Below are 16,569 nucleotides of genomic sequence, written 5' to 3'. Positions count from 1 at the left end.
TAGCGACTTTAAATGAAGCTGTTTTGTGTCGCTATAAGTTATAACGACTTTATATGAAGCACTACCGGCTATAGCAACTTTAATAATATGGCGTTCATGACTTCAAAAAAAATTACACGTAGCACTGATGTCGCTATGGGTCATAGCAACACAGTAGTAAAGTGCCCCAAAGACGTAAATAATTTCAAAACAACCTCATTTACATAATTAATTTTAAAAACTACCCTACAATGAACAATCAGCCCACAAAATGAGATAAACACACTAAGATGATAAAAACTCAATGGTGAAGTATTATTAAACTGTTAATTTTAAAGCCATATAATACCAAAACATAATATATTCAAGATGGCTTTCACTTAATATTAAATTTTAGTTTCTAATTACTCTAAAATTCAAATATTAGATGATATAAAAGCATCAAAACATTGGTCATTACGCTTTCAAATGCAAAGATTTCACTGTTAATTAAATTCTTTTATGTGGCTTTTTACTTCTTCTAAATATTATTTTATGTTCATTTATCAAGGCACAACCACAGATATATTGATTTTACATAAAACAAATGGAAATTTCCAAATAAGTTTAAAAGCTTAAAAGATAGTTGCAGTAGAATGATAATTTATTTTACTTTGGACAGAATTGACTCCTTTTCTTGCTTCTAAATGCATATAAGAGCCCGGATTCAAGTCATTCAAATGAAAAATATAATGAACTATGAATAAAACCCTAAATCAAATAGCAAAAGCGAAGGTTGCAAGGCGAGTTACCTCAAGTGGCCACAAAATGTTCAAGCCGTAAAAGCAGTGATTGACAAAGATGGAGACAAGCGTTCAATGCTTCATAGGCGTTAAACTTAGAAATGGAAAGATTCTACCATAATTGGAAAAAATAAGAAATGAGACAAAGCATCAAATAAGACAAGGCAAAGCATCCGAGATACGAAAAGAAAAACGGACCTTTTGCTACTGAGCTCGATGCTTTGAATAAAATCCAAGATGCTTAGGCTTTTCCTGTCAAAGATCGTCTTCTTCCAAACACCCTATTCTTGCGCAAAGCTGAGAATCCAATCCACGCCAATTTCGTCAGCCCTTCGTCTAATCAGTTCTTCAATCAGCTTTACTTAAATCAAACGGCGAGAAGTAGCCTTCAATCAGCTTTCCTCAAGAGATTGCAATATGGATTGAAGAGCACCTCTTAGAATACGAGTAAGCTAGGTCAAAATGGGAGAAATGAATTGAGCGAGACTTCAGCACGTATAAAATGAATATGCACATCGTTTCTACACTATACTAAAAGAAAAAAAAAAAATATATATATATATATATATATATATATATATATATATATAAAATTATAAACATTATCTATGGAAAAGAATTTTGTAGATAACTAAACAATATCTACAGAAAAAATTTCGTAGATAACTAAACATTATCTACGAAAAATTTTTTGTAGATAATATTCCGTAGATAACTAAACATTATATACAGAAAAAATTTCGTAGGTAATATTTCATAGATAACTAAACATTATTTATGAAAAAAATTTCATAGATAATATTCCGTAAATAATAACAATTTTTCTTGTTGTACAGTATGAAAATTCTCCCAATGCATAAAGGTTTGAATTTCTACTTTGGGTGATGAAGAGTGAAAAACACATGTGGGTAATAACAAGAAATACAATGAATCAAAATGATCAAAGGTCTTGAAGCTTTTTCAACCAATGATTTATTTCTTGCTTTCAAAAAGCTAAGAGATTTATTGGTATGGCTTAACAAAGGTTTATGTATTCATACTATCTTGCTGGTGTAAATTTCAAGTTCTATTACATTTGTAAAGGGTTTAATCTTGGGATAGGACTTTTCAAGTGCACATGTTACAAAAGGGTTACATAAATAATTATATTATGATTAAAGGGTTTCTTTTAGGGGTTAATGATGCTCATAAGCTAGTATTGATAGGTAAGAATGTGAATAGACCAGGTTAAACTTTAAATATATAGGTCAGATCTGTTCTATAAAATTAAAGCATAATCTTGACCTATTATTTATCATAAATTTTTTTCAAGGGTTTGACCAGCTGACCTATTAACCTATTTAAAAATTTATTTTGCATTAACAATGTTAAATAGGCTGATAAATTTAATTTTAAGTAATAAGTCAAAAATTATATTATTAAATACACATGTAAGTTTTTTTTTTTAATTTACATGATAAAAAAATAGTTTATTCTATTATTATTAAAATTTATTATTTAAGATAAAATAAAAAAAATCACTAAGGACAACTTATGCATAACTCATGTATTTTAATGTACACTCACGTACAAACTATAATGAAAGAATATAATTTCATTAAAAAAAATTTTCTAAATATTTTATTTATCTCAATTGAAGTATTTTAAATAATCAAACATGAAAATGGAGGAAAAGAGTAAATGAAGATGCATTTGCTATAATTTTTATTTTTGATTTCATAAGAATAAAGAATGTAAAATTTTTAAGTATAGTGAAAATATAAAAAAAATATTGATAATTTAATTTTTGAATTAAAAAATTATTTATCTCATTATATTATTAATAATGTAATATTTATATTTTTTTATTATATCATAAAGATAAATATGTTGGCCTAAAAGGCCTAAAAAAAATTTTATAAACCTAAACTCATCTTTTTAAAAATAATTAAATAGTCTTTTATAAAAGTCTAAACTTGACATTTTTATTAAATAGGTTATATTAGACAAAACTTTAAAAAAATCATGTCATAGACCCCTATTTAAGACCAAATATATTTACATTCTTACTAATTAAGCTTGATTTCTTATGATTACTGTAATATTCCAAAATTTTGATACAATGTTATGAATTTTCTTATCATTATTTTACTCTTAAAATAATAATTTTAAATTTTTATTTATCATATTTAAAATAAATAAATATAAATGTCTTATTTTGATACCTTATAATTTTTATATTTTCAACAAATTAAAGTAGAAATATTTATTATTCAATTTTATTATAATCTTTTAGAATAATATTTTTAAAAAAAAAATTCTATATTTAAAATAAATAGATAAATACTGATGTTTTATTTATTTATTTTTTCCTTATAAAATTTTATATTTTTAGTAGAATAAATATATATATATATATATATATATATATATATATATATATATTGATAATATTCAATTATATTATAAATATTTATAATATTTTATAATCATTATAATTACATGTAAAATAAATTAGATATATTATAATTTATATAATACAACATACATATATAATGGAATGGTTCAATGGTTTGTGTAGTTATACATAAGAATCATGAGTTATCCAGGTCACAGGTTTAAGTCATACCATGACTTTATATATTTTTATATTATAGTAATTAAATAATTTATTATTCAGATCCTTATCTAAAAGTACTGGAACAAATGTAAACTGGATAATAAATAATGTGGATAAATCCTAGATAATGTGGAGAACTTTATCTTTTTAAAATTTTATATGCTATTATGTTTATTTATTTATGTTATATTTTATGTGTATTTATTTAGTGAGGTGTCCCTAACCTCACTTATTTGCTTAATCTATGATATTTTTTTTTAATTTGAATAATTAATAAGGTGTTCATAGTTTATGTTGTTTAATTATTTTATAATGATTATTATTGTCATTTACTTGATTGATACTCTTAATATAATCTATTTACATAAATATTATTTTAATGATAAATATTCAAATTTATTTAGCGTAATTATTTTTATGATTAACTATAATATAGTTTGTTTAAAATATCTTTGTTTAAAATATCTTTGACTCGTCTTGTTGTTATTTCTTCATGTATTTATAAAGATAAATATTATTCTATAGTCATAAGAATGAAAGTTTGAATTAATTTATAGTTGGAGGTTTACCTTGAGGATTTAAATGAGTAAAACTTAAGGTGAAATAACTTTTAGTTATTTGTTATTATAATGCTCATTTATCCTAACTAGTTACTACAAGTATAATTCAATTTTTTTATATCAAGAAAAATTAATATATAATTATTAGTATTAAATATTTCTATGCATATTATGTCATTGTTAATATTTATTGGATAATTATTGTTCTTACTCCTTATGTTTCTTGTGTAATATATGTAATTAATTTATAAAAATAAATAAATAAATATAGATGGACGTTCCAACAATTGCAGCTCCTTTCCCTTCAGTAATCTCTGCAGTTTTCTCTAGCACAACATGGAATGTTGACGCTTTAGTCAACTCAGTTACCTTCAATGGGGTAGCAGTGTCTTCATTCACCTTTTCTCCAAACCAAGAAATTCCAATTGTGATAGATGAGCTTATAGTTGTTACTTTTTATTTACCTTCCGCAAACCATGTTAATCCTATTGTAAATTTATTTCAACCACCTATGTAAATTTTATAGTACAAAAGAAACTATGGTATGTAAATATGTACGTATTGTAAATATTTTTAAAATAATATGTAATGTAAATATTAAAATCGTATGTGAGATATAAGAAGTTATAATTAAGTACCAGTCTAATATGTAAATATTGTAATATATATGTAAAAAGTAAGTAGCTACGCATGTAGTGGTAAATATTTTTAGTTTGTTATTATGTATAATATTATTAATCATATACATGTGTTTTCAATCTATAAATATTATATATATATATACACGTATAATATTAGAATTAATAGGTAATACGACTAGGCATTACAATTACAACTCTTTACATATAGTGGAAGTTTTGTATCCAGTGGTGGATTATAAAAAACTAAGTTTAGCTTTTAGTTTTGTAAGTGAACTAATATAAATCTACTGTGTGATCTTATGTATTTGTAACACTCCATTTTTTATAAAATATATTATAAGTATTTTATTAATAATTTTTATATTTTTATATTAATAGAGGTTGTTAAATATTTATTTTAATTATGTAATACATTTTAGAATATATTATATAATATTTTATTAAAGAATAGTATAATATATTATTAAAAAGGAAAGAGATTTTCAAGATATATAACTGTAGTTAGTATGTTTTAACTAGGGAGTTAAGGGGAGGTTACGTTTTTTTTTTTTAAAAAGAGTTTTCTGACTAATCCTTTTTAATTACATCTCTATTTTCATGTACGCGCTTCAGAACTCGGAGAATAGGAGTGAGAAACCTCGCTCTGGGTGTGAGTTTGTATGTCAGGTAGTGGTATTAACTTTCAGTCCTATGTTTGTTGTATGCTCATGTATGAGGGCCTTTTTCCAATTGTATCTATTTTACTTCTTGTTCCCCTTGCATGTTCTGATCAATGTGAATTGTATGTATGTGTTAGTAATTTTTGAAATTGGGTTGTAATGTCTGTTTTGATGTTCTTGTGGGTTCCTATGGGAACCTTAAAGGAATTCATTGGGGGTTTGTACAAAGAGATTATTTGATTACGTAATTGGTTTGGAAAACTTCTACTGATTGAATTGTGTGTTTTAGTGAATTGGTGTCTCATAATTTTTGCGTTTTTCTGATGTGCGTGTTGTTTCTAGTATGTCGTTGGACGCTACTCAAGGTGCACAAGGTGTCTTCGAGGCATAGAAAAAAGTTTGCTCTCAGGATCTCTCATGTTGGGCATGGGATGACCCTCATCGAGTGTCGAAGCTCCAGGGGTTCCTTGTGTCACTTTCATCGAGTGTGAGCTGACTCTCATTGGACATGGATATTCTAGAGAGCACTTGGTGGTGTTCTTAATGGGCATCGACTCAATCACGCCGGGTGCAATTTAGATTGAGACTAGTGAGGTCCTTTGGAGGACTCGCACTAGGCATGAGGCATGTGTCGCTGGGTGTTGTCCTACCTGCGATTCTCATATTGTTCTTCTATTTAACCCAATGATTTTAACCCTTGTAATGTGATGTTGAGTTGGATATGAAGTGATCTCTATGATGAATATGTGAAAGTGTATAATGAGTATGGAATATGAAAATGTGTGAAATGTGAGATCCTGGAATCATGTGAAAATAATGCATAGAGTCTGTTTGTCATGTATCATTGTACTTTTTGTAAGGCTATGATATGGAATAAATCATTAAAGAAGGTCCCTTGTGTAAAAGCTTGAAAACCAACATTGGGAATAACTCGGTTTGGAAGTCTCAATCTTGTCCTCGTGAGCATGGGATGTATCTTGCGTGACTTAATTATCCCGACTAGACCCTTGTAATATGTCATTCTAGTGAGAGTGCGTAGAGGATGTGCTGACTCGGCATGTACTCTTAGACTACTATAGTGTGTTGCTAACAACAATACATAAGTGTAATGTTTTCATTGGTGCCACATGCATGATAACATGTAGCCCATGTCTACTGCATACACATTATAATTATATTTGTTGTTGTTTATTATGTTATGGATGAGCTAAGTATAATGATGATGTGTAACTGTATATGTTGTATAATGTTGTATATGTTTAAATAGTTGGTTTGCATTCCTACACCGTAAGACAAAGTGAGATGTTTCTCACTCCCTTTTCTTTTTTGTTGTCTTTTTGTGATTTTTGCAACTAATCATCAACATGGTATAGAGCGATGTTGATGATGAGGCTTAATCATCATTGTCAGGTTTTGCTCTGATAGGACACGTGACATTGAAAAATTAATTAGAACTAGTTAGGATTTAATTCTTGCTATTTAGTTTGAGTAGATTAATTTTTATTTTCGTTGTAATTTATTATTTTCATTAAGTTTAGTTTATCCTTAAAATGTGATTCTTTCTATCTGTATGAATTTTGAATTTATTTCTTTTATATTGAGGTATTTCAGTTTTATATTATAATATGTGTTATAGCATCCAAGATAAAGGGTGCCACAATATTCCTTAACTCTTATTTTTTCTTAATCTTAACATGTTTGTTAATTTGATCATATTAAAGTTCATTCGTTCATCTATTGACTGAATTCAAATTACTTTGATCAACTCATTTAAGAAAATTTTTCAAGATAAATAACTTTTTCAGAGAAGTGATCTTTGGGAGGCAACACAACTTTTTCTAGAAAATTTTTAAATACTAATTCAATCTCTTCCACTTCTTGGTGAACTATCATTTCAACATAATTACCTTCCTACAATCATTCTCAAATAATGATACTTTAAACTTTGTAAAATGATACTTTAATAATTTTTATCAATACAAAATATTAATTAAAAATATTTATAAATGAAATTTATAAAATATCATAATTTAAAAAATAATATTATTCGCCACAATATTTTATATTTGACATATAATATATTATTTAAAATATATGTAATGTTTTATTATTAAATAACCATTAACAAATATTTACATCATGTAAAATTTATACACATTGATACTACATTAAATAATTTAATGAATAAATAGATTAAAAAAATTATTCTAAATTTGATCACAAAGTTTGAAATTTAACGTGTTTTTCTCCTTTTATTTCTATTTTTATTCTATAATAGTGTTATTTTAGTTATTTTTTGTAAATGTATTCCTAAGAAAAAGGAAACAACCTAATAAAAATTCAAACAATTTTATTTAGCATTTGGTCGTCTCTCTCGTGAAAAAATTTATCTCCTGCACACAGATTTTGCTTTCTTTATCATTCACAAAATCATTCATTCTACAGTTTGATACAAATTTAAGTTGCTCATTTAATCGCTGCAATTCATTCAAAGGTATACGTATACACACACACATATATATATATATAAAATATGTATTTTGGTAATGAATATTGATAATCATCAACAATTGTGTTTATAAGTGTAATGGATTTTTCTCTCTCATTGTATTGGGCTTGTGATCAAAATCATCACTTTGATTTGTATATTCTGTAAGACTCAACATTTATGAATTGGATGAATACATGGATTTATCAAAATTCAAGCTAATCACATTTTGATTGTGCCTATTTATTATTTATGATCAATATTTATACTCATTTTATTTAGCTTGTTACAAATGATTTTCAGTTGTTGCTTTAATGATAAAATTTAATGATTGATCGTCACACATGTAATAATGTCATTTTATTTGAATCTTTTCATATATGGAATTATTGGTGTATGATTTTACTTTTATCGGTTGTTTTCTCTTATTTTTCTTTTACTAATTTATTTTATACAGTTCGGATCGATTTCATTTTCTAATTGGTGTATCATGTATGTGTTACTTAAATGAATATTTTGTTTAGACTTTGAGGAATAAATATGTGTAAAGTTACTTAGTGAATTCGAAATTTCAATGCTACCGAGGTCTTTTTGCAGATTCAAAAATTGAGTATTGTTGTAAAATTCAACATTAGGTTTAAGTTTCTAGAGATTGTACATGACAAACGAAGCACGATACTGGGGTGAAAGTTCCAATTTGGCTTCTCTAAACAATCAAGAGGATACTCAGGATGATCATATGATTGCCCTTGTGCTTTCACAAGAGTATGCTAAATTGGATTGTGCAGTTGGTAGACGACTTTCCAACTTGGCGTCTATTCGTGTAAGAATTCTTGTTTTTTTTTCTTCTTCTGTTATTTCCTAAATAATATGATTAAAAAAAAGGTCTTTGATTTATTGGCAAATTATTATCATATTAGGTTTATACTTATATTTTGTATCATGTTTGATTTTCAAGTTTTTTAAATCATTCATTTTAAGAACATTACAACCAATTGTTTATATATGGTATCAACACTTTTACTTAAATATAATGGAAAATGATTGGTAGATTTAACATTTTAAGTTGATTATGTTTATAGTATATTCATATTATTCTACATTTTGTTTCATCCATGATTACACATTCTTAATTTACATATCACATCAAAAGTAAACAATATTATATGTGTGTGCTTCCTTTTTGCCAGATATAGTTGGAAGATGGGATTTTTAAATATTTATGCTTTTCTAAATTTCATATTTATACTTTTTCAAATTTCAGCATGTGCCACGCATAAACTCTTTTATCCCTAACACTAGTGATGCTAGCATGGATCATCATCGTCTTCTTCAGAGGTATGTCTTTTAGTTATATGGAAATCGTCTATTTGGTACTAGTAGTATTATAAAAGTATTTTAAGTTTTAATTTATATCCTTTTGGTAATAATGAATGTGTATTAAAATAATTAGACCGAGATATTAAATATGCATTGATGTACAAGTCAAAATGTTACTAGTGCGATAAGTATATTGTATATTTTTTTATGTAATTAAAAAAGTAGTAACAAGGCATACTAATTAGGTGTTCAAGAAAAAATTCCATAGGTAAGGCTCTTCCTTCAATATAATTGATGGGATTTTATAGCATAATTATAGGTAAGTAATAGAATATTTTGGTATCTATGTGTTTGTGGCTGGCAAAAGAAATTATAAGAGCAAGATATGACATTTTTTCAAACTTAATAAGAGAAATGGTAAAAGAAAATTTGTATGGTTGAATTCATTTTATTTTATTTTATCTTTTTGTATGTAGAATGCAAATTCTATAGCGTAAAAAAATTGAAATTTAAAGTTGTTAAAATTCTAAAAATTCAGTTGTTATTTTTTTTTTCCTTTTTAGTTTGTTCAACATTTTAATTTCTTTTAAACATATAGACTTGAAAAATATTGAGATCAACTCAACTACAAAATTATTGTATGCTTTTCCATCCTATGTATTTACCGTTGAAGGTATTAAATCATTCTCTCTTATTTAAAGGTTGAACACTTATGGACTTTGTGAAGTTAAAATCTCTGGAGATGGAAATTGTCAGGTACGTACTCTATATCCATAACATTTAAATGGTATTCCTTTTGAACTTTTATTAATAATTCTCCCTATATTGTAGTTTCGTGCACTTTCAGATCAACTTTTCAAGTCACCTGAACATCACAAAAATGTTAGAAAAGAGATTGTAAAACAGGTATGTATGTTGTTGTTGATCACATGGAAAATTTCAAACTTTTTGAAAATTGTCTAATAATGAGGCCATCTGGTTTTCTTGGATTGTGATTAATTTAATATGTTTGCAAATTAAACAATTGGTAAAATATAAATGGATAGATGAGTGTATTGTCAAATCAAGATGACAAAAAAGGATTTCATTAAAATCATAAAAATATCTTCAAAATATAAAATGAATAAGAGTATGGTATGTGATGTTGATAAATTATACATTATACTTAACAAAACTTGTGCATGTTTATATCAATATGAAATCTATTACTGAAATGAATCATAGAAATTGATTATTTAGAATTCTAATTTAAATAATATTTATCTTTATCAGCTCAAAGATCATCAGTCCTTATATGAATGTTATGTACCAATGAAGTATAAACAATATTGCAAAAAAATGGCAAAGTAAGTCTCTTTTATACAATCTATTTGCTTATATATGAAATCAGTGACATTTTTTTAGTTCTCTTATTGTCATTTTGATCCATCTTACCTTTTTTTTCATTTATCTACCATATGACAGATCTGGAGAATGGGGGGACCATGTTACTTTGCAAGCAGCTAGTGATAAGGTATGATATATTCAAATATAGTTTGTTCTTTTTGTTAGATGTTGATTATTATTTTTATTCCTATTTTTTCTTCTTATTTTATCTAAGATGAAATGTTTGATTTGATCTTTGAAGAATGAGAATAATAATGCAAAAAGAAACTTTTGTTGATGAAGTTTTGTATAAATGTTTGATATACTCTCTACTCCTCATATCAGTAATTAATATAAATAAACAAATTAGCCAAAGATGTGGAATTTTGAAAATTATTCTCATACATAATGATAAAGGAAAACAATAAAAATAAAGTTTTGACACTCTAAATGTCATACAAACATTTTTTAAAAACAAATGATTGAAATGTGAAATAACATGAATAACTCAAAACAAATACAACCCAAGCCATTGATATTACATCCTACCAGAGAGTAAAGTAACCAAAACTTCAAAGCTAACTAGGGCCTAAGCCACTCATCTATCATTATCCTCAAAATGATCCTCGTCTAAGGGGAACTAAATTCAAATTCAATAAAGTAAAATAAGAAGAAAAAAAGTGAGTTACGTTTCAGTCAAACTCCCAATGTGCAATAAAGGTCGAGCAACACATACAACAAAATATGTAGTCAATAACATATACAATTATAAGGATTCAAATAACAACAATATAAATCGCATTATGCAATGTTTTCCTCTATACTCTAATGCACTCTTGTGAGGCAAGTTCAAAATCTCAATAGCTCATAAGGAAGCCTAAGAGAACATGACCTGTAACCCTCAACATGAGAGTTCAACACGACTACTCTATACTTGGATAATATACACCAAAAACTTGTCAAGGATTCAAAATTTTACAATGGTACTCCAACTACATGGGATCCACATGAACCACACAAAGATTTGAAATAAAGATCAACCTCAAGATTTAGATCCTATGATCATTAAAGGGTCACTTTAGAATAATATTCATAACATGTTCTCCAAAAATTCTCAACATCAAATGCTCTACGATGCATGTTGTATACAATAATGCTTCAATATTCTCAATCAATCTCAATTCACACAAGTGATCTTAATATGCTCATGACACCTTAAGTTTCTCATGTTTGATCCTATTCCTCTAGTACAAGTCATCTTAAAGCTCAACATCTCATGATAGATCTCATTCCTCTAGAATGATTTCTCTCAAGGTGCACCTCAAGTGCCTCAAGCTCAAGATTTTCATATACATTTTTCATCTCATTATCCATTAAAAATGTTTACAATTATACTAGTTTATCAAAATACTAAGGATGATCAAACAAAGTACTAACACTTAACACCTAAGATTCCATGCTTAACGCTTAACTTAGAGAGCTTGTAAAACTTTATGGCTCTCATGCTTAGTGTGAAACACTATAGGATCATGATTCTTATTGAGACTCATTCTTTCGTAATATCTAAATTTGTAAATTTCTTACATTAAATGGTGCTTAGCATGACTTAGCAGGCTTAGCATGGACCCACCCATTCTTAGTGCCAAAATCATTATTGTTTTATGCATCTTTTGCACTTAGCATGGACTCATCCAAGCTTAGTGCTAGAGAAGCAAAGATCAACTATTTTCCTCTATGGTAGAGTTAGTCCTACTAGTTAATCCTTTATTTGTATCATTTTTTTTGGGTTGTGTGTGTCCAAAGGCATGTCAATTATTATGTTACTTATTATATAGCATAATAATAATGTCCTTAGAATAATTGGTTGGTTCATTCAAAGACATCAAGTATGACTTGATTGTGAAATTTTAATGAACAAAAAGATAGTTTTCTTGAAATAATTGTAGTCAAGTATTATTGTTGACTAAGACAAAAATAATAAATTAAAACTATATATTGTCTAAATTAACTAAAGGCTACATCTCGCAAGTTAAGGATATAAGATATCAATAAGTAAAAATATTAGGAGCAATTTTTATACCGGATACACATACTATGAGAATGCTTTATAATAATTATGTTAGTTCGTAAGTGTTTCTCAAGACAACCATAATAAAGTAAGCATTCAACTTGAATTCATTGTGATTATATGTAAGAGTTGAAGACTTGAATGCTATAAAATGTTATCTATAATAAGAAGTTTTAAAAGTAGTCATTAAACACCCAATGAATCATGATGAGGGGTGTGAGTGATAATGACAAGATTTGTCCATCTTGCATAACAAGAGTTATATCTTTGATAAAGTCAAATGTGAAACACGTGTGGTCACTTGGGAACAAGTCAATATGTGATAATGGATCTATTTGTGTTTGAATGTGTACTTGGATGTCAAGAAATAAATTATTGAGCTTACTAACAGGGACTATTATGTCTAATGTTCAATCAAGGTATATGGATAAAAAGAAAATTACTTTATGGTAATTTTGGTTACAGAAGTTAAAGTCATATCATCAATTTTCTCATTGATTGGGTGATGATTAATTACTTGATGTGGATCATTGTTTATAATATTTAATTTTATATTAAATATAATATTTAATATTATTATCATTTGAATGAGAACTTTTAGAGTCACACATGTAGAGTAAATACTTAGAGTAAATGATTAAATTAAATATGATTTAATTAATTAACAAAAATTGAATTCAGTTATATTAATTTAAATAGATAGGTATTTCCACTTGTAGCATACAAACCCAATAATGAGGTAAGATGAGGTCTCAACCGTATATAACTATGTTGGCATAATTCTTATTACATCATTGAAAGTTGCTAAGTTTTGAGCTGACATGCAAAACCTAACACGTGTCATCTCTTAACTAATACCAAAATACACTATGATGTTGCTCACATGGACTAAATAAAATTGACATTTTTTTTGCTTGTTAAAGGTTGTTTCTTACTTCAACTCCTACAAAGTGTAAAGCACCCTCCTATAGTAAATTTAAATTGTTAGTGATTTTTCCATCATGCATGGTCCAAAGGATGAGGTTTTTTTGCTCAAATATTTTAAATTAAAACTATTTTTGAAAATTATACCCCTTGAACCCCCTCCCCCCCCCCCCCCAAAAAAAAAAAAAACCATGATTAGCACACAATCACAAAAAACCCATAATTAAGATTTTCAAAATCCCTCACAAACTCACTTTATTAAGTTTTGGTTATTCTTAGTGTCAACAAAAAATCATGATATCATATTCTTAATTCAAATATTGACAAGACATTAAGTCACATAATCAATCCATTTTTCTCATAAATATCACAATTCATACACAACTCAATCACAATTTCAAATCCAAGGAACTGTAAAATATATCATAAACTCGTGACAATAATTTCAATTTAAAATTAAGTATTCAATTTCAAATTCAAGGAACCGTAAAATATCATAAACTCATCAATATCACAAGCATAGAATATAGAGCACACAACAACTTCAAGGTATTCAAAACCCATCTAAAATACATGACAATAAACAAAACAAAAACATATCATGTTTAGGGTCAACTTAGATACCCAGAATTTGATTCACACTTTAAACAAGATAATTCAATTTCCCCTTAATAGTAAGAATGTTTTGATCCTTCAATCATGTTTAATGAGTTATCCTAACCATATTTTTAGATACTCATTTATGTACAATCATATATATATATATATATATATATATATATATATATATATATATATATATATATATATATATATATAGTGCTATAGTAGATGAGAAAAATTAAATACAAATATAAAAGGATAATGCTAATTTTATAATAATGCAATTTTCTTAAATTGCTTCTCCATTTGAAAATTCATGCCATGATGATTTTATATTTTAATTGGACTTGACATGCATGCAAAAACTTCTTGGTTCATATAATTATCGGATTCACTTTTGTTTATTTAATTTCGTTAAATTAGTAAAACATGATTTTATTTTTACTAATGTGGATTATAATACTTCTTATTGTGTTGTAATTTAGTTTGCAGCAAAGATATGCCTTCTAACATCTTTCAAAAACAATTGTTTCATTGAAATTATGCCACTATATCAAGCACCAAAACGTGGTAAGATTGTCATAATCCTTTTTATTCACCTCAACAACTTCAATCAATCTTTAGAAGTTGACATCACCCTAACAATTTTTTTTGTTTTGTTTTTAATACACACTTTCATGGAAGTCATGGGTTAGAGGAGTTATATAGGTCCTCCCTAAAATGTTTTAAAAATTGGTAATATTTATTTCACGTTTCTTATAATTCATTCATCATATTCATAAGTTGATTCTATATTTCAAAGTATATAATTATTAAAACCATCATTGAGTTCACACCCTATCTTGACAAAAAAAAAAAGAATAAAATAAAAAGATAGATTTGTAGACTTGTATAAGACCTTAAATTAGGGGAAAAAAAACATGACTTGCACTTTTGAGATGTTTATTCAAACATGCATTTTAAAACTTCTTTCTTTAATTTTGAAATTATCCAATCCTCTTATTCATTTCTTTTCTTTATGACATAGAGTTATGGTTAAGCTTCTGGTCTGAGGTTCATTACAATTCACTATATGACATTCGAGGTTTTTTTTATCCTTCCTTATAGATATGAACTTAAAAATTCAAATGCTTTTCGAACACTAAATTTGAATATTTTTCTTATTAATTTGTTTACTTGTCTTTGTTGCAGATACACCTATTCCACGTAAATCAAGGAGGAAACATTGGTTATTTTAGGAGAGATTGATTATGTGCATTAAGATATAGTGTTGCTTAATTATTCCAGAGGTAAGGAAAAAGTTCCAAAATCTCACTTCAATTTTTAAGCTTGAAAATAAGTATCTTATGTTTTGATGCTAGAAACCAGCTATTTCTATTATGTTTATTCAACTTCAACTTGGTTTGAACCACTAGAGTTGGCTTAGTGACAAGAAGTTAGAGTAATATGCACAAGGTTATGTGTTTGAACCTTATTAATTGTTGAATTTGTATTCTTTACACCTGATAAAAAAAATTTCGACATGGTTTTGAACTTCAACTTGGTTTTATCATTTCCATACTTAAAAGATGTTAATTGCTCATTTATCTATTAATCTTTTTGTAATCATTCCATTCTTTAAAGCATAAATATCTGGAAATGTTTATGTATTGTTAAAAAAAATAATAAAGCAATTATTATACATGTTTACTATATTGAAATTGCTAATAGAAAATTGGAGGATCTATATATATAACTTTTAAAGATTAAGGAAAAAAGGACAACGATTAACAATCCTTTACATTTTTTTCCTTTATTTCTGTTGCCTACTTTTGATCATTTAGAGAGAGTAGTATATTATTATATTGTGCTCATTGGAAAGTAATTAGTAGCTTAATCTATGTTTATAATATTTCAGACTTCTTTTTCAACATGTTTTAATTTTTTCCTATCATCCAACCTTCTTTTATTTAAAGGATAAAATAGACATTTTCATTATTGTAACAATAAAATGTGTTTGATTTATAATATGTTATTGCTATTTCTAACATACCTATTTTTAATTAATAAATATTAAATTTGAAAAGGGTTTCTTAAAAAATTAAAGTAAAATAAAATTACACTGTAAGTATCCGATTTAATTATATAAAAAAACACTAAACTTAATTTGTATTTTGTATTAAATAAGGGTAGGAAATGGTTTTTTCGAAATTATTATTACAAATCATCTTAATTTTTTTAAATTATTTTAATAAATATTTTCAAGCAAAAGTTGGTGAGTACATATTATTTTTAATAAAAATATCTATACAATAAAAATAGAAAAATAAGAAAATTAATTATGTATTTTTAGATGTAGATGCTTTATTTTTTAATTTTACGGGTTGAGCATACGGAATAAGACCTAGATTTCATAATCATATCTTTTCAATTTTCCTCAATCAATTCAACATGTATTTTTACAATTTTATAGTTATATTATCTTGCAATTCAATATTACGTTGAATTTAGTTTATGATGAATTTGTGAACTCTATATATTATACCTCAATATATTAAGAATTTTAGACAACCATTTATTTCTTTGCGAACAAAAAATAAAA

General features: G+C 26.5%; 1 protein-coding gene across 2 annotated transcripts; it reads left to right on the top strand.

Annotated features, from left to right (window-relative positions):
* The first annotated feature begins 7,528 nt into the window (after positions 1–7,528).
* On the top strand, positions 7,529–15,527 carry LOC109801814 (OVARIAN TUMOR DOMAIN-containing deubiquitinating enzyme 12). Of its 2 annotated transcripts, none has more exons than XM_020362942.3 (10): positions 7,529–7,714; positions 8,344–8,531; positions 8,973–9,046; positions 9,730–9,784; positions 9,860–9,934; positions 10,301–10,374; positions 10,493–10,541; positions 14,474–14,558; positions 15,016–15,072; positions 15,180–15,527. In XM_020362942.3, the coding sequence occupies exons 2-10, from the start codon at positions 8,367–8,369 to the stop codon at positions 15,224–15,226; spliced, it is 681 nt and encodes a 226-aa protein (XP_020218531.1). In that variant the 5' UTR covers positions 7,529–7,714; positions 8,344–8,366; the 3' UTR covers positions 15,227–15,527. The 2 variants fall into 2 exon arrangements, with proteins under 2 accessions (XP_020218531.1, XP_029128084.1); XM_029272251.2 differs by having other exon boundaries at positions 7,530–7,714; positions 8,306–8,531.
* The last annotated feature ends 1,042 nt before the right edge of the window (positions 15,528–16,569 follow it).

The sequence above is a fragment of the Cajanus cajan genome, chromosome 4 (genome assembly GCF_000230855.2).
Source record: "Cajanus cajan strain Asha chromosome 4, NIPB_CcT2T_4, whole genome shotgun sequence".
NCBI classification, from domain to species: Eukaryota; Viridiplantae; Streptophyta; class Magnoliopsida; order Fabales; family Fabaceae; genus Cajanus; species Cajanus cajan.
The sequence above is the reverse complement of the archived record's forward strand: the minus strand, read 5'-3'. Positions and strand labels throughout refer to the sequence as shown.

What these genes read in the sequence shown, in the direction of transcription:
- LOC109801814 (XM_020362942.3), top strand. Translation starts at nt 8,367, where the DNA reads ATGACAAACGAAGCACGATACTGGGGTGAAAGTTCCAATTTGGCTTCT. An exon ending in CTGGAGATGGAAATTGTCAG is followed by an intron (nt 9,785 to 9,859) that starts GTACGTACTCTA and finishes CCTATATTGTAG; the next exon opens with TTTCGTGCACTTTCAGATCA. An exon ending in TATTGCAAAAAAATGGCAAA is followed by an intron (nt 10,375 to 10,492) that starts GTAAGTCTCTTT and finishes ACCATATGACAG; the next exon opens with ATCTGGAGAATGGGGGGACC.